The 25,312-nt window shown below is 42.6% G+C and overlaps 1 protein-coding gene across 1 annotated transcript in view; it reads left to right on the top strand.

Annotated features, from left to right (window-relative positions):
- TKT (transketolase) overlaps positions 1–25,312 on the top strand; it is a 42,073-nt gene that overhangs the window by 15,810 nt on the left and 951 nt on the right. Inside the window, exons 5-13 of the mRNA XM_084839999.1 lie at positions 3,212–3,403; positions 4,918–5,036; positions 7,944–8,137; positions 10,434–10,598; positions 12,533–12,689; positions 18,556–18,686; positions 20,498–20,581; positions 20,748–20,841; positions 25,050–25,172. Of these exons, the coding sequence (XP_084696125.1) occupies positions 3,212–3,403; positions 4,918–5,036; positions 7,944–8,137; positions 10,434–10,598; positions 12,533–12,689; positions 18,556–18,686; positions 20,498–20,581; positions 20,748–20,841; positions 25,050–25,172 (1,259 nt within the window). The remainder of the gene's footprint in view (positions 1–3,211; positions 3,404–4,917; positions 5,037–7,943; positions 8,138–10,433; positions 10,599–12,532; positions 12,690–18,555; positions 18,687–20,497; positions 20,582–20,747; positions 20,842–25,049; positions 25,173–25,312) is intronic.

Below are 25,312 nucleotides of genomic sequence, written 5' to 3'. Positions count from 1 at the left end.
AACCTTTGCCTCTGACTGAATGGATTAAATCAAATGTGCCATTTCTCTGAAATGAGAATGCTGTGCTCTGTTCATGTGTGGAAATACTGACCCAACTGGTGATATTGAAATGAGGAAGTACGCAGCCCTTGTTAAGTAAGATCTGTCGTGCTTCCTCAATGATCTTGCTGAGTCACAGTGACTGTGTTTAAACAGGCATGTTCCTTCCAGCATTACAGAACGATTCCTTGTTAGAGCACCTTCTTTCTCAAGGTTATATATTTTTCTACAGTTATTTGAACTAATGAATCACAGCCTCTCTCATTTAGATTACTTAAAGGTGAGAAGTTGCTTTTTTAAAAAAGGGAATAAAAATGTGTTTGTGATTACTCTTGATGCTCTTAAAAGTTCTTCAGATATTTTAGAGTGTGCATAGGCACACATTGTCAGGCCTCTTAATAACTGCAGTAGCATACAGGGACAAAAGAAGGTAACTCAGTGAGCTGCCCTCAGAGACCTTGAATATGATTCTTAATAGCCTGCAGAGTAGAGCTGAATCATATTTGACTGCAGACCCATCTTATTTATTTATTTATTTATTTATTTTTATTACATTTATATCCTGCCTTTTTTCATCCTTAAGGAACCCAAGGCAGCGTACATAATCCGCCTCCTCCTCCATTTCATCCTCACAAAAACCCAGTGAGGTGGGTTGGGCTGAGAGTCTGTGACTGGCCCAAAGTCACCCAGTGAGCTTCCATGGCCAAGTGGGGACTAGAACCTGGATCTCCCGACTCCCAGTCCAACACTCTAGCCACTGCACCACACTGGCTCTCGTCTTGGTGTTAAAGTTGTGTGAAGCCAAACAGCAGTTGTCCTCTCAGGGCACATTTATGTTACAAAACTAAAGCCAATTTTAAGCTGAGTTAATTCTCATAAAATCTCTCATTTAATTTTGTAAGGGTGCTGTGGAACCTGGCAGAGAGTGCTCTATTCCCATCAGTGGAACAAGAACATAAGAAGAGCCGTGCTGGATCAGACCAAATCCATACCTAGTCCAGCATAATTTTTCCCATAGTGGCTAAGCAGATGCCTGCAGGGAGCCCACAAGCAGAACATGGGGCAACAGCACCCTCCTCCTCATGCTCCCCAGCAACTGGTATTCAGAGGCATGCTGCCTCTGACCCTGGAGGTAATACATAGCATCATGGCTCATAGCCATTGATAGCCTTATCCTCCATGAATTTGTCTAACCCCTTTTAAAGCCATCCAGGCTAATGGCTGTTACCACATCTTATGGCAATGGATTCTACAGGTTTATTATGCCCTCTATAAAGAAATACTTCCCTAAAAGAAGAACAATTCCCAAGTTGCCTTGGGAGGACAACCCATGACACCTAAAGCAGTTTCAGTTTGCAGTGTGAGCACGACCTTGGAACAGGAGTGCAGAACCTTTTTGAGCCTGAGGGTCAGATTGCCACCTGGGAAACTTCCCAGGGGTCATATGCCAGCAGTGGGCATGGTCACCTCACTCTCTCACACCATTCACACAGGCACACTCACCCTTCATGCACAGGCGTGCACACACACACACACACCATCTACATTGCAGATACACTCACGCATTGCATTCATACACACCATTTGGAAGAGATCTAAAGTTTTCTTTCTCCTTTTTTTTGAAAATGAATTTTTCCTTGTTTTAAGTTTGGTTTTCTTAGGCTCTTTTATGATTTTTTCCAAAAAAAACATTTGCTGGACTACTCTTCAAAATCAAGATTAGTGTTCACTTTTAAGGAGCTCAGTATTGTGCTGCCTGAACTCAGACAGAAATAACCTGAAATATCTCAAAGCCTCTCTCTCTCTCTCTGTCTCTCCACACACACACACACACACACACATATATACACTGTATGTATACACACACACACACACACATACAGAGAAAGAGAGAGAGAGAGCGCACACAGTTTGGAAACACAGTTCTGTTCAGGCATTCTTGAAAAGGTGTAAGTAAACACACATGTGGATTAGTACCACATAGCCCTGCCCCTGATGTTACCACCTCAGCCATCCACATATATGTCTGGAGGGGGCCTATACATGTTCAGCTGTACGTGAGCCAGAACCCCATGCTATGAGCATTCCGGCTGTCATGGAGGCCTGTGTGTGTCCACGCATAGCCCCCGTCCCTCCACATGTTGGCATTGTATGTGTGGATGCCTGGAGTAGTGATATCACTTACACAATGTTGGGGTTGGGTTTATGTGGTTCATCCTTGCCCACACATCCCTTAAGCCTTTTCAGGAATGCCTGAATAGGGCTTATAACAGCATGGTGAAGCAGGGGCTGTGGCTCAGTGGTAGAGCACCTGCTTTGCTTGCAGAAGGCCCTGGGTTCAATCCCTGGCATCTCCAGGCAGGGCTAGAAGAATTCCTGCCTGAAACCCTGGAGAGCTACTGCCAGTCAGTGTCAGCAATACTGGCCTAGATGAACCCATGGTCTGATTCAGTATAAGGCAGCTTCCTATGAATTACTTCTGGCTGATGCAGTGAACTGTAGCCAACTCTTAGGTGGATCTACTGCCTAAAGTGAATGTGATGGCAGCAGATCTGTGCTCAAACCCAGTTTTTTTGCAGTCACATAGAAAGCTGGGTTGGTGTTCATGTCTGATTTTAAGAGCAAAAGGAGTTATATGCTGAACGCTCCTCCTCCCATGGCTGACCTCCCTTCAGTCTGTTACCTGAGCTCCTTCCCTCCCCAGCCAGATTCTGATACCATAAGAAAGCCTGGCTGCGATGCAAGTGCCTGACGTGGTGGACTTTAGGGAGATAACTCATGGGAGCACCTGTTCAGCATCCTGTACCCTTGCTCCCCTTTTGGTCTTATGGTCAGACTATCCCCTTGCACTTTCTATGTGATGGGGCAGGTCAGTGTTTAAAGACACGGAACTGTTGCTCTCTCATCTAGTTTGGCTATGTAATAAAGATGCAGCAGGAATGGTAAAAAGTAGGGGGAAGTTTTTAAAAACTGCTTTGGATGGCTGAAGCATATGGTAGGCTTTGGAGAAGAAGTAAGAAAATCCACAGCATTGGTGGTCTGTATAGGAAGATATCATCTGAAGCAGTTGTCCATGAGTACCATGTTGTATAGACTTAACTGGAGAAGTATTTTTATTCCTTCAGTCATTTAGGATGTTAAATTTAACCTCTTATTTTTGTTTGATATACAGCTATCGAGTGTATTGTGTCCTTGGGGATGGAGAATTATCTGAAGGCTCTGTTTGGGAGGCAATGGCCTTTGCTGGCTTCTACAAACTGGATAATTTGGTTGCTATTCTTGATATTAACCGATTGGGACAAAGTGACCCTGCTCCTCTGCAACATCATGTTGAAATCTACCAAAAACGTTGTGAAGCCTTTGGGTGTGTATATGATTATATGAGATAATTTGATGTCAAATTGATTTTATCTATTTGGTTTTTAATTGTCTAGTTGTTTGCAGTCATGTGAGCGTTTACATTGTTTTTGACATATGTGCTAAACATTACCTTTCTGGCTTTTGAAATTTGTGGCATTTGGGGTTATTGACTACTTTTTAGCTCATTCATGCGCCCTGATGCTGGGAAAGACTGAAGGCAAAAGGAGAAGGGGACGGCAGAGGATGAGATGGCTAGATAGCATCACCGATGCAATGAATATGGACTTGAGCACGCTCCGGGAGAGAGCGCAGGACAGGAAGGCCTGGCGTGCTGTGGTCCACGGGGTCACGAAGAGTCGGACACGACTGAACGACTGAACAACAAAACTCGCATGACTGTTGCCTAAACTTCAGGAAGGATCTATTGTTATACTGTACTGAGGAAGGTTATTTGCCCTAAACAAATATCGAATCCCTTGTGTGATCATTATTTTACTGAGGTGGCTAAGTGACGTGAAGGTGGTTGATAATCTTTACATTTGAGCACACAAATACTTACGACATGGGTGTTGAGCCTCTGGCCCAAGAGCCAAATCTGGCCTACTTGGGGTTCTAATCTGTCCCTGTCTTTCATTACTGGCAGTAAGAGCTTTAAGCTACAGGATGCTGGTATTTTTTGTATTTCAGCCCCACCCTTTGGCTCCACCCAGTCTCGCCTTCAGCCCCACCCTCCACTGGAATTCTGTCCGTCCCCCCCTCGAGCTTTTCTCAAATTGAATCAACCCTTGGGTTAAAAGAGGTTCAACACCCCTGACTTAGAAAATATTTGCCTTTGGGTCCTTGGTTCTAAGCAGACATTCTTGCTTAGTTGTTATCCACTGTATTATTCATTTTAAAGAGGTTCGATTGAATATGTTAGTAACTAAAATGTACTGTTCAGCATGCCATTAGTTCATGCTAAGGCTACAGTCCCCAGTATGCATATTTTGTAAGCAAGTTTCTCTAGAATGACTAGTTTAATTCAAATGACAGCATTCTTTTTAGTCAACTTAGTGCTACATTTATTGATTTATCATGTCTAGCTGGGATCCAGAGAACCACATGATGAGCTCCACGATGCATCCATGAGAATTTGGGGCTTATGTTTCACAATCAGCAGCTCTCCATGCCAAATGGCAAACCACCTCTGAAACGGAGGAGTCATTCTAGAGCAAATTGTGGTATGGCATTAGGGATCTGCTGTTCAAAGAAAAATATGTAAAAAAAAATCCGATTGGGTGTGCCCAAGTCCTCTGGTGTTTTTATAGGAGCTCTTTGGATCCTGGCCACTCTGAACATCTCACAAGAAGAATACCCTAGCAAACCACTTAAATCTATTTATAATGGATAACTATACATATAGCTTTGTGCTTAATATTCTATACACGCTTGTATGGTGCTTATTTGGCTGGCAGCTTGGACAGAAGGCTTTACTTCTGTAAATCCTTTTAAAGCTAATCTGTTTGTTTGCGTTCCTAGCTGGCACGCTATTGTTGTTGATGGCCACAGCGTGGAGGAACTGTGCAAAGCCTTTGGCCAGGCTAAACACCAACCAACTGCGATTATTGCCAAGACTTTTAAAGGCAGAGGAATAACAGGTGATGTCAAGTGGCAAACTCCTCACAATCAAGCTACTTGTTTGTTAATCATAGGTCTAGCAACTTGAATTAAAAGATAATTATAATAAGCAATCAGATAGCACTTTAGAGTGTTCAAGGCACTTTGCATACATCATCTTGTAATCTTTATAGCAACCCTGCAAGGTTGATCAGTATTGTTCCCATAGCGCAGATGGGGATCTGAGGCTGAGAGAGTTGTATGCCTAAGGCCACCAAGTGACTTCAAGGTAGATGTGAGGTTTAAAGCAGGAATTTCCTAATTTGTAACTTTGTCTTTTAACCACCTTGGATTGTATCCAGTTAGCCCCTCTCACTGATGGAATGGCTTCTGTTAGCGGAACGGGAAGGGGAGCAATCGCCCCCTGCACACCCTCAAAATCTGTGCCAGTGGGTTGGGGAAACTGCCTGGAGCAGGTTTAGAGGGGGGAACAAAGGAAAAATCCTGTATCATGGCAGTCCGCTCACGTGATGTTGGATTTCACGCTGTGCTACACCAGCTATTAGAAAATTCCAAAACCAGTTCCTTAAATAGGAAATGGCTTTTTCTCCCCAAAAGGCTTCAAAATGAACCTTTAATATGAATATGATTAATAATCTCCTTGAAATTAGTTCTTTATTGAAGTCGAAGTGCCTGTTTTTACAATTCTGCATTGCAGTTGTCAGTAATGGCAGGATGGCTGATGCTTTATCAGGTTGCATGATGGCTTGTAGTGGGAGAATACTTGAGCTGAACTCTAGACTTTTCCTTTTTGCAGTGAGCCTTAGCTGTGTAGCCCTTTGCTATATTATTTGCATGCAGGTGCCTCAGTGCTTAAATAACAGCCTTCCCCACAAATTACATAAAATGTGAGTGAATGTGGGAATAGAATATTAAACAGAAGTAGTAAAAACCTATTCTTAAGGCTTGTTGTAAAGCTCTTTGTACAAAAAGCTTTATTGTACAATAGAATATGCTACCAAATGACATGAATTTTGCTATGAGATTTATTTTAAAAGCTGAATAAAATAGGAGGGTTGAATTCAAGGACAATGGGGGGAGAAGAATGGGCTAGCATAAAGGAGTATGCCTGTATATACATTCCCATACACAAGGGAATGGTTACAATCCACATATAAACCCATAAGGAAAAGTGGGATGTGCAGTATTCAAATCATAGATAAATGTGCTGCTCTGAGCATAATTTCGAAATTTTAAAGTGGGTTCAATAGCTGTTAAATTTTTATTAGATGCTCACTCCTGAGTGTATTCTATGGTATCAGATATTTATATTAAATTAATTTTGAGTTAGCCTTCAAAACATCTCTTGTGCTCTTCTTGATTGACCCACCTTATGTAATCTGCCATGTTTCAGTACACTATAGACAGCAATAGTCTTCTCTGCCCTCCATTATGAACTGCAAAGTGTCACAGCTGGCACGACATATCAGACATTTCATTAGCCAAACAAGAGAGATCTTTGCGCTTGCCCTGCCTTCTTGGTGGTTTGTGCCCATTAAAAATTAAACAATGCACAGGCACGTTGGCTGAGTGTGGATGTGCGCAAAGATATGAGTTCCTTTCTGCTCAGGTGCAGCTCAGAAGAAAACACAATGAATATCAAGTCTCTTAGTGCTGGACACTCATGTACGAACTGTGGGTTTGTGCCGCCACACATTTACCCCGCATTTTTTCCTTCCCCACTACGTTACATTTTTAATCTTGTGCATCCATCAGCTGGCTTAAGCCTTTTCAAAAATAGCTAAATAAACTTAGGATATTTGTCATTTTTCAGGAACAAATGCTGCCACTCTGTGAGACTTCTGTATGGCGAAAAGAATCCAGTATTTAGATCCTGTTACTGTGAGAGCTCAGTCTGTCTGATGCTCTTTCCTGAAGCAGAGAGAAGTTTCGTGCTTGCACAGAGTGCCTGCTTACTCAGGTCCTTAATTATAGAATACCTAGCATGTCATTATTGCAGTCAAGTTATTGATTTGCTGACTTGATTTATTCATCTATTTAGACATATAGCCCACCCTGTTCCAAGGGTTCAGGGTTGGTAGCAGTATTGCATAAATAAAATATGATAGTACATGTTGCAAAGGTTCACATTCTATAAACTGCAGTAGGGGGGGGCTGCAGGGCCGCATGTTGCTCACCCCTGCTATAAAGAGTACTGAGAGGCCAAGGCGGGAGAACAACCAAACATATATGTCATCATTGAATGGATGCAGATGAGTGCTCATATTGAAGTTGTATTGGGATTCTAGTGGGGCAGGCATCAAAGGAGATCACACTAGAAATAAGATGTTGAAAAGATGAAGGGAAGAATTACAAGGCCAGTACTTCCATTTTTGATTGATTCAGAATTAAATTAATTAAAATTAAATTTTAAAATAATCAAGTGTTGCATTTTTATCTTGCCCTTCCTCCAAGGAGCTCAGGGCATGCTTCTCCCTCCCCTGCTTCCCAATTTTATCCTCACAGCTCCCTTGTGAGGTAGGTCCAGTTTGAATGATAGTGACTGGCCCACGATCTCCCAGTGAACTTCATGGCGAAGTGGGGATAAGGCAGGTATCCCTGGCCCTAGTCTAACACTCTTAGCACTGACTCAACTTTGGATAATGTAGCTGGCACACAATTGGAAGGAAGAAGGAATTGGGCTTGTAGGAGGATAAGGGTAGAGATTACCAGGGGGGTTGTCCAGCAAGGAAAAGAATGGAATAACAGGAATGAGGCAGGCTGTGGCAGTGAACAGAGGCATTGTTAGCCCACACATGATAGGCAGATCAACGTATTTATAAAGTAAGGTAATTGTGTTATGGCATTAACTCAGACATTGAAAATCATTTGCAAAATGGATTGTGCTTTAACTTCTTGCTTTTTGAATTGTTTATAATATTCCACAGGTATTGAGGACAAGGAAAACTGGCATGGCAAGCCTCTTCCCAAAAACATGGCAGAGCAAGTCATTCATGAGATTGATGACAAAATCCAGAACAAGAAAAAGCTTTCTCCAGCAATTCCACAAGAAGATGCCCCAGTTGTTAATATCAAGAACATTAAGATGCCATCACCCCCAAACTACAAGATGGGAGAGAAGGTACTATGGGCTTTCCCAGAAGTGATACTTTGCTCAGATGTTACTGTCCTTTCTAAGGACAGCAAATTTTATGGAGCTAATTAATGGGAATAAACAGTTTTCACCCTGGAATCCTGTCAAGCGCCTTCCCCAACCTAGTGCCCTCCAGATGCATAGAACTGCAATTCCCATCATTCCCAGATGAATCCAGGTTCAACATACCTGGAGGGCATCAGGTTGCGGAAGGCTGCTGTGAAGTATTCTGCATGACACTTAGAGCTTTTCTGCACGAGCCTTTTATTGTGTGCTCATGATTGCTCACTCACAGTAGTTTGTGGGGCCTTTACACGATGTCGTCATCTTCCAGGGCATCTCCCATGCTTTGTGACCATTATCATGGTTTTTTACTTAATGGGGAAAGTGTGGTATTTTTTCTCAGTGGCCTCTATACTGCCATAGAAATCTTGTGTAATTGCATAATTTCGCTATACAACAGCCCCATCTATTGGTTGTATAACGAAACATATAGAAAGGCAGAGAAAGAAAGAAAAATGGGGGGAAAATGTGTAAAGGAGCCAATCTTAATCCCACAAAGGATCTGGAAGCAGATGCCTCAGTAAAGGTCTGGGTTAAAAGCTTCATGTAGGTCCACCCTTAGAACCTGTGGAGTTCCAATTACAATTCATTTTTATGGTAGCAGAATGCCCACTGAAAACACCAGACCTTTTGCGAGAACAATGAAATGTTTTTTCCTGAAACATGGGTCTAAAAGTGATCTTGTACACATCAGTCTCAAAGCAAAAACTCCTCCTTGGAATTAGCACTTTGTCTGTTAAAGAGGCTAGGCCAGGATTCTGGAGAGAGAGGAACTTCTAAGGTAAAAGCCAAAACTGAGACCCGTGGACCTCACACACAATGTGTGCTCAGGATGTCTGCAGATGAAATCTGCAAGTCCCTGCTTTGGGCATTATTTGAATAGCTTCAGACATATATGTTACTTTTGAACATCCAAACCATTCCTGAAGATAACGACAGAAATGTGGTGAGAATTTCAGACAAGACATTACCTGGATGGTGTGCCGCAAACATTGTCTTTTTTTTTAGGCTGATGAAAGTGAAGATATGAGTGTGTAAAAACTGGAAGGGGCATGTCCTAATAACAACTGCATACTAGCTTCCCATTTCTAGACCTGGATAAGAGTTCTTATTCCTTTTAGAAAGAACCAGATTAGAATTGGCCTGTCCAGCTTCTCTCACTCTGGTGGTAAAGTAATATGAGCTCTGGGCAGCATGCATAGGGCTAAACTAAGGATGGGATGTGTGTGAGCATACCCTGAAGCACCCCCAGCCACATCAGACCTTTGCAAGTTGAGTGTGAAGATCTGTATAGGGGCTTGTAAGTGCATTCAGCTGAATGTGCAAAGGTCTGTGACATAGACAGGGATGTGGGACGCTTGGGGGCATGGTGCACATGCCCACACACATCCCGTATCCAGTTTAGCTTTGTGTGTGTTGCAGGTGAATGCCTGCACAAAGCTATGGCTTCTCAGTAGGCTTCTTCACCTGAAACGACACAAAGCAAGCTGCCATTCCAGGTGGCTGAACTGGCACAGCACGAGGGACACAGAAGGTCATCTCTCTGCCTCTTCAACTTTGAAGAGCCTGACTATGAAAACCTTATTAGAACTCTTGGAAGATGCCAGAGTAAACCAAGTTTGGCCTGGATAAAGCTGAGAGAGACTCCTGGAAGAATGGTTTCGTTTTTCCACTTAACTCTAGGGATGCAATGGATAGGGAAGCTTTGGAGTTTTGTATTTAGCTATGGATAGCAGTGAGTTCACTGTGTCTTTATGGGGAGGATCTGGTTTCTCTTGCCAGTTTCCTCTATGACCTACCCCTAAGTCTTCCTGTTTCAGCATCCTTGACAGCTACAGGTGTGCAGACAGTTGTACCAGCACAACCTTTAAAAGCTTGTACAGTGGCGTCGCAAGGATGTTTCAGGGATGCTGCAGGGAGATCTGACAGCACAAATGTTTAGGATCAGGGTACGAAATATTTGAAATGTTGACCATTATAAATGCCATAGTAGAAACCTGTAGTAGATATTGCTGTATCTGTATGCCTCAAAATACAGAGAAGGGTTAAGAGATTGCTTGAATCTTTTCAATGTGATATTGGCCATTTGGATTTTTTTTTTAATTTGAAGGTTTTATTTCGAAAATTTGTAGTTACCTATTTTATAGAAGTATGTAATATGTAGTTATATGTTTTATAGAATAATGAAGATGGTGCATCGATGTCACTTTCCTTTTCACAGTTTGCTACCCGCAAGGCTTATGGCTTGGCTCTTGCAAAACTGGGTCATGCCTGTGACCGTGTGGTCGCTTTGGATGGGGATACAAAAAATTCTACTTTCTCCGAGCTGTTCAAAAAAGAACACCCCAGCCGTTTCATTGAGTGCTACATTGCTGAACAAAACATGGTAAGTTCTTGTGTGGCATGCAGCGTTCTGAACTACAGAAAGAAGTAGGCTTGTCAGATAAACCCTGGCTTCCATGATTAAACTATTGTCACTGCCCTACTTTATAAATAAAGTGACTGGAGTTCAGCAGCATAGTGGTAACCTTTGAAGTGCAGGTGCTCATCATGGCTGTGTTCATACCCACACACCCCAGGGAGAGTCCAAGAGTGCAGGGAGATGTGTTGATCCATATCGACAAACCAGTGACAGGAATTTTCATCTGCTAGGAGCAGGTCTTTTGTAGAGCTAATGGGTCTTAATTCCCCACTGAAGACCAAGCCACTCCAAAATACTTTGTATACAGTAGGGAACAATATATTGTTGCTGGGAAAAATCACACACACACCCTGCCCCCAGCTACTGTGAAGATTGCAACTAAGCTCAGGGGGAACAGGGAATTCTCAGGAAGTGGCAGATGACGCAGCATCCCCACTAATCAAAAAGCGCCAGTGCTGTATCCCTATGAGCCCTGGCTGAACTACACACTGCTAGAGTTGTTCGGTGCAGTACAACAAGCAATGGTCAGCTTGATTCAAGGGCCTAAGACAAAAGGTTACACTTCATAGTGCCATCAGCCCAACAGTCTTGTCGCCACACCTCTTTCCCTCCCATCACATTGGCAGTGCTCTCAATCCTATGCCTTCATTCCCTCAGGCCTTGCTTCTCTCCCTATAGAGTTGCTAGAAACCCTCTACTTTAGAACTCTGTAGATTAGGTTGCTGCCACCATGGCCATCACTTCTGATTTCTTGAGCTTGAGCAAATGTCTGTAGCACCTTTAAGTTGATTTAAATTGATTTATCCTACTTTAAGTAGGAGGGTCACTTTAAAAAAAAAAAAAAACTTCTAGTCTTTCACTGGAGTTGCTTATAAAAGGTCAATCAATTGATTAAAAATAATTTTTAATTGGAATTGATTAAAAAGGAATAGATAAGAGGATTCTCAAGTATTTTGTGTGCTGAGAAGTAGCTTTTTAGGAGAAAGATGTTGATTTCTTGAGCTTCTAGTGTGGTGCCAAGGTAAGTTAGGGCCACTTGCTGAGAATGGCTGGAGGCTGTGTTACAGTTTGTTACGGTGTGGATCCTTTTGAGCAGATGCCTCGATATGCACAGATATTACAGGAAGAAAGAATGTTGCTAAATACACCCAACCTGCAGACTGATGAGTATGTTCAAAGCCAGAAACAACTCATGTTCTGCAAGACAACTCTGATGAAGCTATGAATTATATTAATACAGCTATGAATTTCTTCCTCCTCCCCCAACCACTCCATTATTCAAAAGTGTGGTGTTGTGGTTAGAGCATCAAACTAAGAGCCTACTCAGCCATGAAACTTGCCAGCTGATCTTGGGTCAGTCTCTCTGTCTCTCTCTCTCAGCCTAACATACTTCACAGGGTTGCTGTAAGGATAAAATAGGGAAGGGGAAGAAGCACTGCTCTGCGCTCCTTGGAGGATGGACAGGGTATAAATGTATCTAGCTTAGTGGTTAAGACGCTGAACTGCAGACTGGAAGGTCGGCAGGTCAGCAGGTCGAGACCCGAGTGCCGCGTGATGGAGTGAGCTCCCGTCTTCAGTCCCAGCTCCTGCCAACCTAGCAGTTCGAAAGCAAGAAATTGCAAGTAGATAAATAGGTGCCGCCTTGGCGGGAAAGGTAACAGCGTTCCGTGCACCTCGGTGTTCAGTCATGCCGGCCACATGGACACGGAAGCGTCTTCGGACAGCGCTGGCTCTTCGGCTTAGAAACGGGGATGAGCACCGCACCCTAGAGTCGGACATGACTGGTTGGGGACACCTTTACCTTTTATCTATCTAAATCATTTATATACCTCAGAATATGGCATCTATTATGCTAGAATTGTTTCATTTCTTTTCCCGCTCCCTCTTCCTCATCACAGGTGAGTGTTGGAGTTGGTTGTGCCACCCGTGACAGAAACATTGTCTTTGCTAGCACCTTTGCCACGTTTTACACCAGGGCATATGATCAAATCCGTATGGCAGCCATTTCTGAGAGCAACATCAATCTCTGTGGATCTCACTGTGGTGTATCCATTGGTAAGCCTAAATTTTTTCACCTGATTGCCTAAGTTCTCCCAGAGGTTAAAAACCAGTGTATGCACACATCTGACTCATAAAGCAAAGATGTGTGACTCATATTTAGTTCTGTATGAATTTAAAACAAATATTCAAATCTCTCCGTTTTATCCATTGATCATGTAAGGCCTTCGCGAAAGTTACTTCCATATATTTTAGGAATCTCTTTTTTCTTCTTCTTTAAATTATTACCAGAGTAAACAAATTTTACTCTTCTAGCTTTTTATTTGATATTATCAATTGTGTAATACAATAATGATATGTGTTGTATTCTTCCATATTTAATAGTCTTTAATCATAGCAGCATCATTTGAGTACATAGAAAACCAGGAATATATAGTACTGGCTTTTGCAAAACACATTTTACTGGCTTCTGAATGTAAGAACATAAGAGCTATGCAGGATTAGACCAAAGGCCTATCTAGTCTATTATTCTGTTCACACAGTGGCCAACCAGATGCCTATGGAAAGCCCACGAGTGCAATAGCACCCTCCCGCTTGTGTTCCCCAGCAACTGCTATTGAGAGCCAGACCGCCTCTAATATTACTGGTTATAAAATACAGTATCATTACTAGTAGCTATTGATTAATAGCCTTATCCTCTATGAATTTGCTGCTCCTAGACCCACTTCCTTCTGGAAATAGCATTAGAGGCCATTTCCATGCATCTGTCAGTATAATTTCATGGTCTTATTAAAACACTAGCTATTAGGAAATCAAGGCAGCCTTAGGAACTGCAGGGACAGCTGAAAGCCAGAACAGTGTGAGCAGCCAGTTCACACACATGGGTGGGGCCAGCTGTACTGAGAGTGTCCCATCTCCGGGGCCCAAAGAGGACTGCTGCGGTGAGGACTGTGTGATTGAGTCTATCGCCACGTATGAAGTAGCTTTGGTTATTTTTCCTTCTTGGAGATGATCTAGGCATGGAAGAAAGCTGGTCTGTACTCCCGTATAAAGTGTGGCTCAAGAGATCATATAGTTAATAAAGTTACAAGCATGTGGATTAGGCAGCCCCTGTGTATGAACTGGCTGCCCATCTGTTTATTCACTGCGTGTGTGTGTTTACGAGGAGTGTGGGGAACTCTTGTGCACCATTAGTGTATGGTGGCCGACTCTTATTTGTGACTCATTAGCTTTGTCACAGATTTTAAGAGAACAGTTGAATTGTTAGGAAGGCTATTGAGAAATGGCTGACCCTCCTTCATAGGGAAATGGTGTCTTTTTATGAAATGCTAAGTAAAGAACAACTGAAAAAAGCTTAATAATAAATACTTAAGAATTTTGAGATGGAAATAAGTAGAAAATAGTGATTGTATTAAAGAGAAGAAACAAGCAGGTTCACAATGAATTCTGGGTATGAAAGCGTATGAAAACCTATTGGCAAAGTGCCCTGATCGTATCCAAAGAAAGAATGCTGGATTGTAAAACTCTTGTCACTTGGGTCACAGACTTATTTGAGTAATGAAGAAGTGTGAAACTGTATTATTCAAGGTCAAAAATGTATTTAAAGTTTTCACTTATCAATTAATGAGCAAGAAATATAGTATGAGGTATAAACATAAAAGGTTGATATATAGCTATCTTTGTATGTGTATTGATTGAACACCGCTAAAACCATTTTTGGTGTAGATAACTAGCCAAAGGCTTCCTAAATATTGGGAATATACACTCAGTAAAGTCCACAATTTGTAACAGCTTCCTTCCACCTGTGTGTATGAATTGCCCCTGAGCACACACCCAAATGGCAAACAGTAGTGCTGTAGAGAGTCCACCTGCAGTACTGTCTTTCTTTTCAAGCCTTAGAGGTCTACCAACTAGCCCTTTAAGGGCACAATCCTATGCATGTTTAGACTGAGAAAAGGCCTATAACTCCCAGCATGCCCCAGCCAGCTGGCTGGGGCATGCTGGGAGTTGTAGGCCTTTTCTCTGTCTAAACATGCATAGGATTGCGCCCTAAAGCTACAAGTGGGAGCCCCTGAGCCACTGGCTCAGTGCTGCCCTGCGTTTAAGTCTGTGTGCTACTCTGAGACAGGCCTAGGCAGTGTGACGTCGCGCTGCATGCTTGTCATTCCTCCTTCTCCTTTAAGGGCTTCTGTCACTACATGCACAACCTGCTGTAGTGGCAGCATGCTGATGATTACTGCTGTGTCCACTGAGTTCCCAGGGCTCATGGAAATGAGGCCTATAAAATTGCTAGTCCTTTGACTGAAGTGTACTTTTCAGACAACAGATTTCTAGATCCACCTACCATAGGCAGTTCATGTATTCATCAGAGACAAATAAAGAGAGTTTTAGATATATCGAAGAGTGTTCCAGCATGTGCTAGAAATCGCCGTTTATTCTTGTTTGGTTTCAGATAACCTTAACACTACCATTGTGTTAACGTACAGGGTGCTCTGGCTATACCCAGGAAAAGCAAAATAGCGAAGAATTATTTTTTTAAAAGCTTGTATTGCTATGTAGATAACATGAATTCTCTTTTGTCTGACAGACATCAGCATAAGTCAGTCTTGGCCTCCATATCCACATCTTTGGAGGCAACATTGATCCTCTGTCGCTTATGGGTGGGATATGTAATGGAACAATGGTATCATACTTATAGCTGATTATAATTGCAAGCCATTTATTGTAAAACAAAATCCTCTCAAAACAGGGAATTAAAATCTGAGCTTGGTGAAGCTGAGTGGGAGTTTCCTTATTGGCTCAATGCTGCACACAAGGTTTGAATTGCAAATGTTGACAGCAAAGCCTGAACAGCCTGGCGCTAGGTCAAGAATGTTCATTTTGAGCTTTGCTTGCTAGCCTTTCAGTGCTACGGTATTTCAGTATTGCTTGCTCTCATCATCAGCTGTGGATTGTTCCTAATGCCGCTTGCCAGTTGTGCTTTTCCTCAAAGGAAGGCCTAATTTCCACTCACTTCTTCTCCAGCAATAATGCACATCTATTTTAAATGCAGGTGCCTGCATATTTCAGTGCACAGAGGAGAACCTATTCTGTCAGTATTTGCAGGATGGCACGTGTGCTTTGTTTCTGCACATGCTCAGACTTCATTTCAGTAGAATTCTTGTAGCCGTCATGATAAAAACTATAAGAAGGCCATCATCAGATTCTGTTATTAGGTGATTAGAAATGTAATAAATAAATAAATAAACCTCTGACATTTTCAGGGATGACATTTCCTTCTATTTGTTGTACCATTTCTGTAGCACTCCTTACATCAGGGGGTGGCAATGTGTGGCCCTCCAGATGTTGTTGGACTACAACTCCCATCATCCCTAGCCAGTCTAGCCAGTGGTGAGGGGAGTTGCAGTCCAACAACATCTGGAGGGCCACAGATTCCCCATCCCTGCCTTACATCTTCTGTAGCAAATGTACTGAAACAGGAAGCCGTCGTTTGTTTGTTTAAACCCTTTAGATCTCCTTGTGCTTCATTTCTTGAAGCAGGCAATTCACACGCCATGAATGTTTATTGTGAACAAGTCAGTATGCTGGTGCATGCTGTTCAGTCACTCCTGCTTGGCTTCTTCTGCAAGTGGGAGTGGCTAAACAAACTGTAGACCTCCCATCCATGGTGTTAAGAAATCCTTTCTTCCTTTTGAGATTTAGCTGCTTGTGACAAGCTCCATTTCATCAGGCAGGGCTGGCACGCACTTGTTCAAACCACCTGTGTGCATTATCGTAGGTTCTTCTAGTCTCCAGACCTTCAAGGTCAGAGCTGAAGTTTTGCCAAAATTAGATTGACTGATTTTCAGCTGAAAGCTTTTCACTCCCCTCTCCCTTCCAGGAAGCCAAGGAACTTACCCAGCCTGATAGTGATTGGTTATGGAGGCTCACCTCACACTTGTCATGGACCTGGGGCAGGGTATAAAGCTAGGGGGGATCCTGTTGCTATTTGGTCTTCGATCTTCATTCTGGTATTTGTTTTGATCTTCAGTTTTTGTCTGCTAACTTTCTTTTGGGCCTGTGAACTTTTGGATCCTGAATTGGATCCTGTCTTACGGGAAGACCCTTACTTCAGTAAAGAATAAGATAGGTATTGCTTTATTGTTTTTGCGTGCAGCATTGTTCCAAAAAGTTTCTTTGTTTTTTCAAAGGATTTTTCTCATTGCTTTGGGTTTTCTCTGATATTGGTACACCTTTTTACCCTTTTCCTCCATCTGTTTCAGAGTTTGTGTGTGCTTTATTCCACTTAAGCCTCAGTACTAAATTCAGAGCCTTCTGTTTGGTGTTGCTACTGTTTAAATTTTAGGCTTGGGGGCTTGAAATAGAGGGTGTCAGCTTGTCATCCAATATCTATGTAGGGTGTCACACCTATATCTGTACCCCAAATGTGTCCTGAAGGGTCTGAGTATCCCCTGGCTCAGACTGAGGTGGATGTAAAAGGGGTGGTGGGCAATTACTACTGGGTAAATTGTTTTCCTGCTGCCCACACTGCAGGACGTTGGGAATTTGGGTAACACCTCTCTTAATCCCCTGCTTCCTTCACACATGCTGTGTTTATCATGATGCTGAAACCAGGAACTCTGGCCTGCCTCTCCCCAGACAAGTCAGAGTTCCTGGTTTGCATATCACAATAAATAAACCCCAGACAGAGACCCAGTTCACATGTAACAGTGACAAATCATGGGTTAATTAACTCACAGTTTGCCACAGTGCATACTGGGTGTGTGCCACCGCCATTTCACATATGCAACCTCTGATTGGGCTGATCAGAGGTTCTTCCATGTCATCCAGGCACTATAGGTTAATTCTGGGTTAAACCATTAGTTGTTAGGTTAGCTGTGGATTCTTTAACCCACAGTTATCGCATAGTGTCCAGGTTCAGATGACACAGAGCAACCTCCAATCAGCCTGGTGCAGGTTGGGTAGGTGAAATGGCAGCAGCATGTGCCCATAATTAACCCATGATTTGCTGCCTTTATGTGCAAACAGTCCCATGGGTCCAAAGTTTGTTTAGCTGCTGCCACTTCCAGCAGGAGCAATTGAATGTGCAGCAGTACACCAGCTCATTCTTTAGACATTCAAGCATGACTATGTTACAAATCAGTTCAAGCTGAGAGCTTCAGCTATTGGGGGTTATAGAAATGTAATAAGTGGAAGCTACCAAAAAGACTAACAACCTACTGACAAGAGTTACTCCAATTTCCACCAACAGCACACAAGTGCATCTGCAGCTGTTCCTAACATATTCTCTGGAGGAAAGACCTGGAACTAGGGCTGTGCCACCTACTGCTATGCTCACACCAACATACCCTAGTTATATTGCATCTCTGTGTGCATTGTAATTGCAACCTGTTTTGAGAGCCAATCTTTGCTGAAAAGTGGGGCATAAATAGAATACCAGTGTTGCCGTGAGTTTTATGTTCCTTGTGCCCTATGGCCAGGGTGGGGCAGTCTGATGGAATCCTGAATTCGTCTGTGCTCCACATAGGATTGGGGAACACCTAATGTTGCCTCATGCATTTTTCCTTTTGGCTACACCATGTAAAAGTGTGTTTTTATTTTTTATCTTGAACTCGTGTGTGTATCTATTCCTAGTTCCTTTTGCTTCCTTTTCCTTTTGCCTCTGTGTTGTTGTTTTAGTTACTGTTTACAGCTACATTTTCCTTGATTTTTCTTTATAACCCTAGTTTTCTTTCTTTTTAGTTTCCTTCTATCTTCTTTCTTTGCTATTTAGAGGGTTCCAAGTTTGAGAAGATGGTAGGTAGCCCTCCATGTTATGTGAGTGCCTTATATTTACTTTCATTGACTTTTGCTAAAAGAAGTATACACAGGAGGAATTTGTTCAATTTTTCTACTGATATCTTCCTCCAATTCTCTCTTCTAGGTGAAGATGGGCCTTCACAGATGGGTCTGGAAGATTTGTGCATGTTTCGTGCCATTCCCAATACAACTGTATTTTACCCTAGTGATGCTGTAGCCACTGAAAAGGCAGTGGAATTGGCTGCAAATACAAAGGTCTGCAACTCTTCTTGAATATGCTTGCTTTCAAGGTTAAAAGTGACCAACTTCCCTTTTAAGAGCCTTTCAAACTATGCAAAGATTTATTATTGTGACCTGATGGGTTGAAAAGAATGCTTAGAAGACAGAATGTTGGAATTGCTGAACAACTGCTAGAGGAGAAAAGAGTTAGCTTGGTCTGTTTGGATCCCAGTTACTGAGAATACATAAAAGTTTAACTGCTGGTCAGGGGACACCTTTGCCTCCATTTTTTGGAAGACATAAGCCCTGTTCACATGTTGAATCTGCATACATTGAGCAGGGAGCTAGATCATGCCTGTTAGCCCTGATCTCAGTGCATTCAGGCAAGCCTCTGAACAGAGCCTACATGCAAAAGCGCATTGCCTCTGTATGTCCCCAGCTTCTGTTATTTGCAGTCTGTACCGTACATTTTTGGAAGGAGCCTCTTCCCCACTCACATTTTGGTGTGTTGCAATTTACTCCAGGAATCTTCAATTTAACGTAGTTCCCTATTACATCTAAACGGGGAAACAATGGTTTACCATGTTTGGGGCAAACCAGGATCTTAAACCATAGTTTGAAGTTGGTTAAGCATCCTGGCTTGTTCTGAGACTCTTAGCCATAGGTTCCAACTCCAGACTTAATGAGAAAAAAATGATTAATTGAAGACTCCCTGCTTTTTTGTAGTGCACCAAGGAGGCAAGGGGTGCCATGAGGACAGAGTGCATAGGCAAAGAGCTAATACATATCCCAGCTTCATCTTATTAAATTGAGATATGATTGTCTGAACACAGTTGTGGTCTGAATAGAGCTATGGTCCAGTCTCTTTGGCCCATTACGTAGTGTAGGTTGAACCTTTCACAAGGGATAGTATAAAAACATGCTATGATCATGCTGCAGATCTAAAGCCAAGATTTCACACTTGACAACACATCCTTTAGGCTTGTTCAGGCCCAGTGGTTTCTCCTCCTGCACTCTCATCTTAAGTTTTGTTCGGTTTTTGCCAGTGGCAGGGGGGCGGGGGAAGATGCTGTTCAACTACAATGATCTTCATCCCATAGAAACCATTTATCTTGTCCTGACAACTTTTAGAAGGTTATACATGACCTTAGAAGGTTTTACATAAGCTGTAAAATCAGAATTCCTTGAAAAATATTCAGGCCAGTGAGTGTTCTTCACTTCTACAGCTTAATTATGTACAATGGAATCTAGTGTGTAGTAATAGGTGGCAAACTAGGAATTTCAAATGAAATTGTGTGTTCCACCCAAAGCAAACTAATTTTGTGGTGGTAACTAAAAGTCAATGCAAATGGGAAACAAGTATTAATGTCACTGAACAAAATTTGTAAGATACCAAGTTTTTGCTTGCATGTGCCTGGGACTGCACCATTTCTGAATGCTGATTTGAGATTGAATGTTCAAATGTTTCTCCTTGGTTAAAAAGATAAAATAAAAAAATTCTTGCATGTTGAAAACTAGCACATCAAGGGTAAGAATAGGGTAGAGCCCTTTTTGCTCACCTCTTACCTTTCCATAATTAGGGAGTCTTTGAGCATTCAGTTCTCTACCTGCATTCTAAAGTGGCACAGTCCCCTAAAGACTAGATAATGTGCTTTTTCTGAATATATATCAACTCTTGGATCCAAGTAAACAAGTTTTACAGTTGAGAAGCAGGTCAAATAAACTAATTTTTGTGTTTGAATTTTTGGATTTGATTACAAATATTTGTTTGTTTTGATTGGTTTCAGAGTTTAATTTCATGGGTTAAAATTGCCTTAAAATCTATGCCATGTTCATTTTTAAAACAGGGCATATGTTTCATAAGGACCAGTCGCCCAGAAAATACTGTGATTTATGGCAGCAATGAGGACTTCCATGTTGGACAAGCCAAGGTGAGTCGTACCATCTTAACGTCACCAAAAGGAATTAACTACAGAAATGTTGTCATTAAATATTGTGACTTCAACTAGCTTCACATTAGAGTGTGTGTGTGTGTGTGTGTGTAGATCTCTCATTTTGTGTTTAAACTATCTCTAATGTTTTGTTTAATGTTGTCAGGTGGTGTTCAAGAGCAAGGATGACCAGGTTACGGTTATTGGAGCAGGAGTAACCCTGCATGAGGCACTAGCTGCAGCTGAGCAACTGAAGAAAGGTGACTCTACTGAACTGCCTTGAGAAATGTATTCCAGCCAAGGAAGAATCTTAGGACCAATATTCTGGCTGGGTGGGAAATATGGGAGTTGAGGTCCAACACATCTGGAATGCGCCAGGTTGGGGAAAGTTGTACTATCCTTTGTCCTGGAGCTTGGGCAATAGGAGTTCAGAAGCCACTTCATCCTTAGCAATGTAGCCCTGGTGTCAATGCAACACTCCCAGACTTATAACCCAAATTAAGGCTGCATTCATGTGGTCCCTGGGAGGATTTTTTGGATCTCCTCCAATAGCAGAGGTGGGGGGAGGGACACCCAGCCACGCAAGCTGGTGAAGGAGCTTCTCTATCAGAACTCCAACATCGGAGAACACAAAAAGGAGACATTTGGTGGACGTGCCAGATGTTAAATAAATAAAAATAATGTTATGGATCCATAGGATCCAAAGCTCTCCCATGCCCCCAACATGCATCCAGAACTGGAGCTAGCATGGTTCATTTCCTTCCCCTTGTAATCAATTGGAGGTAAACATTAAAGAAGAAAGGAAACAGCAGAAAAAAACAAATAAAAAGGATTTTTTTTAAAGCCACAACCCTCACTTCCCAGCATGAGCTGCCAGGACATTGGAAAAGACAGCTCCTCGCTCTCCCATAGAATTGCTCTCTAAAAGTTTGGGAGCATGATATGGATTTGCATGATCCCCCCTTTTCCTCCCCCTCCTCTCCCTTATGAACTTCCCCCTCTTTTTCATGGTTTGTTTTGACAATGGTGTAATGTTATGTCTCTTGTTGTTGTTGTTGTTCAGTCGATATGTCATGTCCGACTCTTCGTGACCCCATGGATCATAGCACGCCAGGCCTTCCTGTCCTCCACTCTCTCCCGGAGTGTGCCCAAGTTCATATTCATTGCATCGGTGATGCTATCTAGCCATCTCATCCTCTGCCGTCCCCTTCTCCTTTTGCCTTCAATCTTTCCCAGCATCAGGGTCTTTTCCAGGGAGTTTTCTCTTCACATTAGGTGGCCAAAATATTTCAGCTTCAGCTTCAGTATCTGTCCTTCCCATGAGCAGTCAGGGTTGATTTCCTTTAGGATGGACTGATTTGACCTCCTTGCAGTCCAGGGGACTCGTAAGAGTCTTCTCCAGCACCACAGTTCGAAAGCATCAATTCTTGGGCGCTCGGCCTTCCTTACAGTCCAGCTCTCACAGCCATATGTTACTACTGGGAAAACCATAGCTTTTATTATATGAACCTTGGTCGGCAAGTTGATGTCTCTGCTTCTTACTCTGCTGTCTAAGTTGTCCATAGTTTTCCTCCCAAGGAGCAAGCGTCTTTTAATTTCATGGCTACAGTCACCGTCTGCGGTGATCTTGGAGCCCAAGAAAATAAAATCTGTCACTGCTTCCATTTCTTCCCCTTCTATCCTTTAGCCTTGTGATATGTTCCATGGGGTTTTCTTGGCAAGAATACTGGAGTGGGTTGCCATTTCCTTCTCCAGTGGACCACATTTTGTCAGAACTCTCCGCCATGACCTATCCATCTTGGGTGGCCCTGCACGGCCTAGCTTATCGGTTCATGGAGTTACGCAAGCCCCTTCGCCACAACAAGGCAGTGATCCATGAAGGGGGTTATGTCTCTACCAGCCCTAATAATTACTAGCAGTAACTAAATTTCTTTTTATCTGGGCTTTGTAAGCCAAACCATGGTTTCAAACTTACAAGGCCACCTTGGTTAGTAGCACCAATGCAGACTAAATGCTACTCCTGTATGATGTAAATGATCATAGGAGGGAAGGCGAGAGGTAATCCACAGTATACTCCTGATCTCCTAGCTGAGCCTTCTCCAACCTGGTGCCCTCCAGATCTGTTGGGACTTCAACTCCCATCAACCCCAGCCAGTGTGGCCAATGGCCAGGAATGCTGGGGGTTGTAGTCCAAAACTTCTGGAAGGCACCCGGTTGGGGAAGGCTGTCCTAGCCATAGTTAGCAGATCTGGAGTGTTGCATCTACATGGGGCTGCACTGGATAGCCTTGCACGAGTCAATCTGGATCTAAGTACGCCATCTGAATAAGGGAAATAATGATAATTTGCTTCATGAAGGATGACATATCATGTATCCTGAAATACATGGATAGGATGCACTATATATTACTACATTCAGTTGTGTATGACATATCTGGCAGTAGTTCATTGATTCCAGTCATAACTCATTTGCAGCTTGAAATGTGTGTGCTTTGCTATTCACTTCACTATGGACCTCAGCCCTCTGGTAGCTGAAAGGTGCTAAGTCATGTTTGTGTCTGAGTGCTTTGACATTCTCCAGCATAACAGCAAATGACCTTTAGTGGAATGAGGAACTCTCATCATTGAAAAGCCCACAAGGCAATACCCTAATTAGAAGAAGAGATTGCAAAACATAGTATTAAGAATGTTATGCAATTATTGCACTGGATAAATTAGCAGACAGCTCTGCTTTTAGAAGACTGAAGCTTTAATGATGACCTTGTGATATCTTGATCTTTAGATATGCCATAAGCTAGCTTCTTAGGGTTAAATTCTTCATTGGATCTGGATAGTTCATTTTCCACACTTGCCTTTAAGTTGTAATAGAACATCAGAAGTGCGAGAGGCCGATTCCTGACCGAATCTGACCGATTCCTGACCTGGCGAAGAATTCATATAGCATTTCACCATTCCAAACATAATAAGGTGAAAGCTATCCAGTTGAACGTTTGTCCCTTGGCATTGCCAAAGGCTTGCATAAATTAGGCCATGTTTGCGACACCTCTGTTTCTGCTCTGATGAATTATGATAGACTTTAGTCCTTTACAAATTAATTACTGTGTGGAGGCAGAATGACCCAGCACTGACACCACCCCAGCAGGCATGTAAAACCAGAATCTGTTGATCCTGCTGGGTTGCTGTTTAGGTTTCCCAACCCAGAGCCACAATTCAGTCTGTGAAACTAGTGTATATCTGTCCCAGACAAAACACTATTTTCGACATGCCTTTAGATCTGACTGCTGATAATGGAGCCGGGGGGGGGGGGAGTGGCAGGAAAGAAGGGTCGGCTTACACATGGAAAGACATAATTTGATTTGTCATTGCCTGATAACTCTACATTTCATGAGTGACAGCTGAATGTGTGAACTGACTCCAGTGCAAAGTATTGCATTTGAAGTGACTCTAGGCATTTCTACCTGTGGTTTCAAATCTCTGATTACCCATTCACACATGAAAGGTGCCCCTTGATGTTGTAGTCATCAAGTGACAGACATGTATTTGTGGACCTATGCATTAGTACAAAGTCACTTCTTGGTTATACTTCCAGGCAACACCAAATGCCCAAAAGACTTTCAAGTGACTACTAGTGACACTTTAGTTCTTTCCCAGTAGGTTGAAGTAGCCATTACAAATAATATATAGGATCAGCACTTGGCTAAAAATGTAGCGTTTATATTAAAGTATCTGGACAATAACAAACATTGCATTGTGGTGGTTATTAGGCTGGTAATGTGGAAGTGGGAGCTGTGGGTACGCTTACTATAGGACAAGGATGAGGAAGTATGGCCCTTCACATGTTATTGGACGGTCTGTCACTTGATGACTACAACATCAGTGGGCACCTTTCATATGTGAATGGGTAATCAGAGATCTGAAACCACAGGCAGAAATAACTCCCATCATCCCCCACCATTGGCTATGGTGTCTAGGACTGATGGGAGTTGCAGCCCAACAACATCTGGAGGGCTGGACGTTCCCCATCCCTGTTCTAGGGAATGAAGAAGGCATGGCTTACACAGAGTTAACTGTAAGCTTGTTTTAACCTTGTTCTAGGCATTCTTAGAACCAGATATTCAGTAGTTCCCAAGAGCCCCATGGAGGTGCTTTAATCAGTGTGTTTATGTGAAATGGTTGTATGTAATTGTGCTGTACCACCAGTGGGAAGAAATGGGAATTGCAGGTGGAATGTATTTCCCCCTCCCCCTGCAGCCCCCCATCTACTCTCTAAGGTTGGAGGATCCTCCAGAGCAGACTTGGGGCACATGTGAGGGGCTGCAGGGGGGAGGACAGGGATGTCCTGCCATATGAGTGGACTTCTGCTCACATGAGAGGTTGGATCCAATCCTGTGTGTTTTTGGGGAATTAGCATTGCACTTAAATGAGCCACGTGCTCTATGTATCATCATGTGTCTACTACTCTTTTCCAGAAAAAATTTCCATCAGAGTGATTGACCCATTTACCATCAAACCTCTGGATAAGAAAACTATACTTGAAAATGCAAGAGCAACCAAAGGCAGAATTATCACTGTGGAAGACCATTACTATGAAGGTAGGGCAACTTACCTGGAATATATTCAGTAAGCAAATACATCAGCACTGATCATTCCCCAATCTCTGTTCTTCAGTTCTGCTTACACCTTGTACAACACCCATACAAATGGGGAGGGGGCTTCTCAAATGAGAATCCCA

The sequence above is a fragment of the Heloderma suspectum genome, chromosome 2 (assembly GCF_057233095.1).
Source record: "Heloderma suspectum isolate Gila_16-S chromosome 2, 16-S_ref, whole genome shotgun sequence".
Lineage (NCBI taxonomy): Eukaryota > Metazoa > Chordata > Lepidosauria > Squamata > Helodermatidae > Heloderma > Heloderma suspectum.
This window is presented reverse-complemented; position numbering and strand designations above follow the sequence as displayed.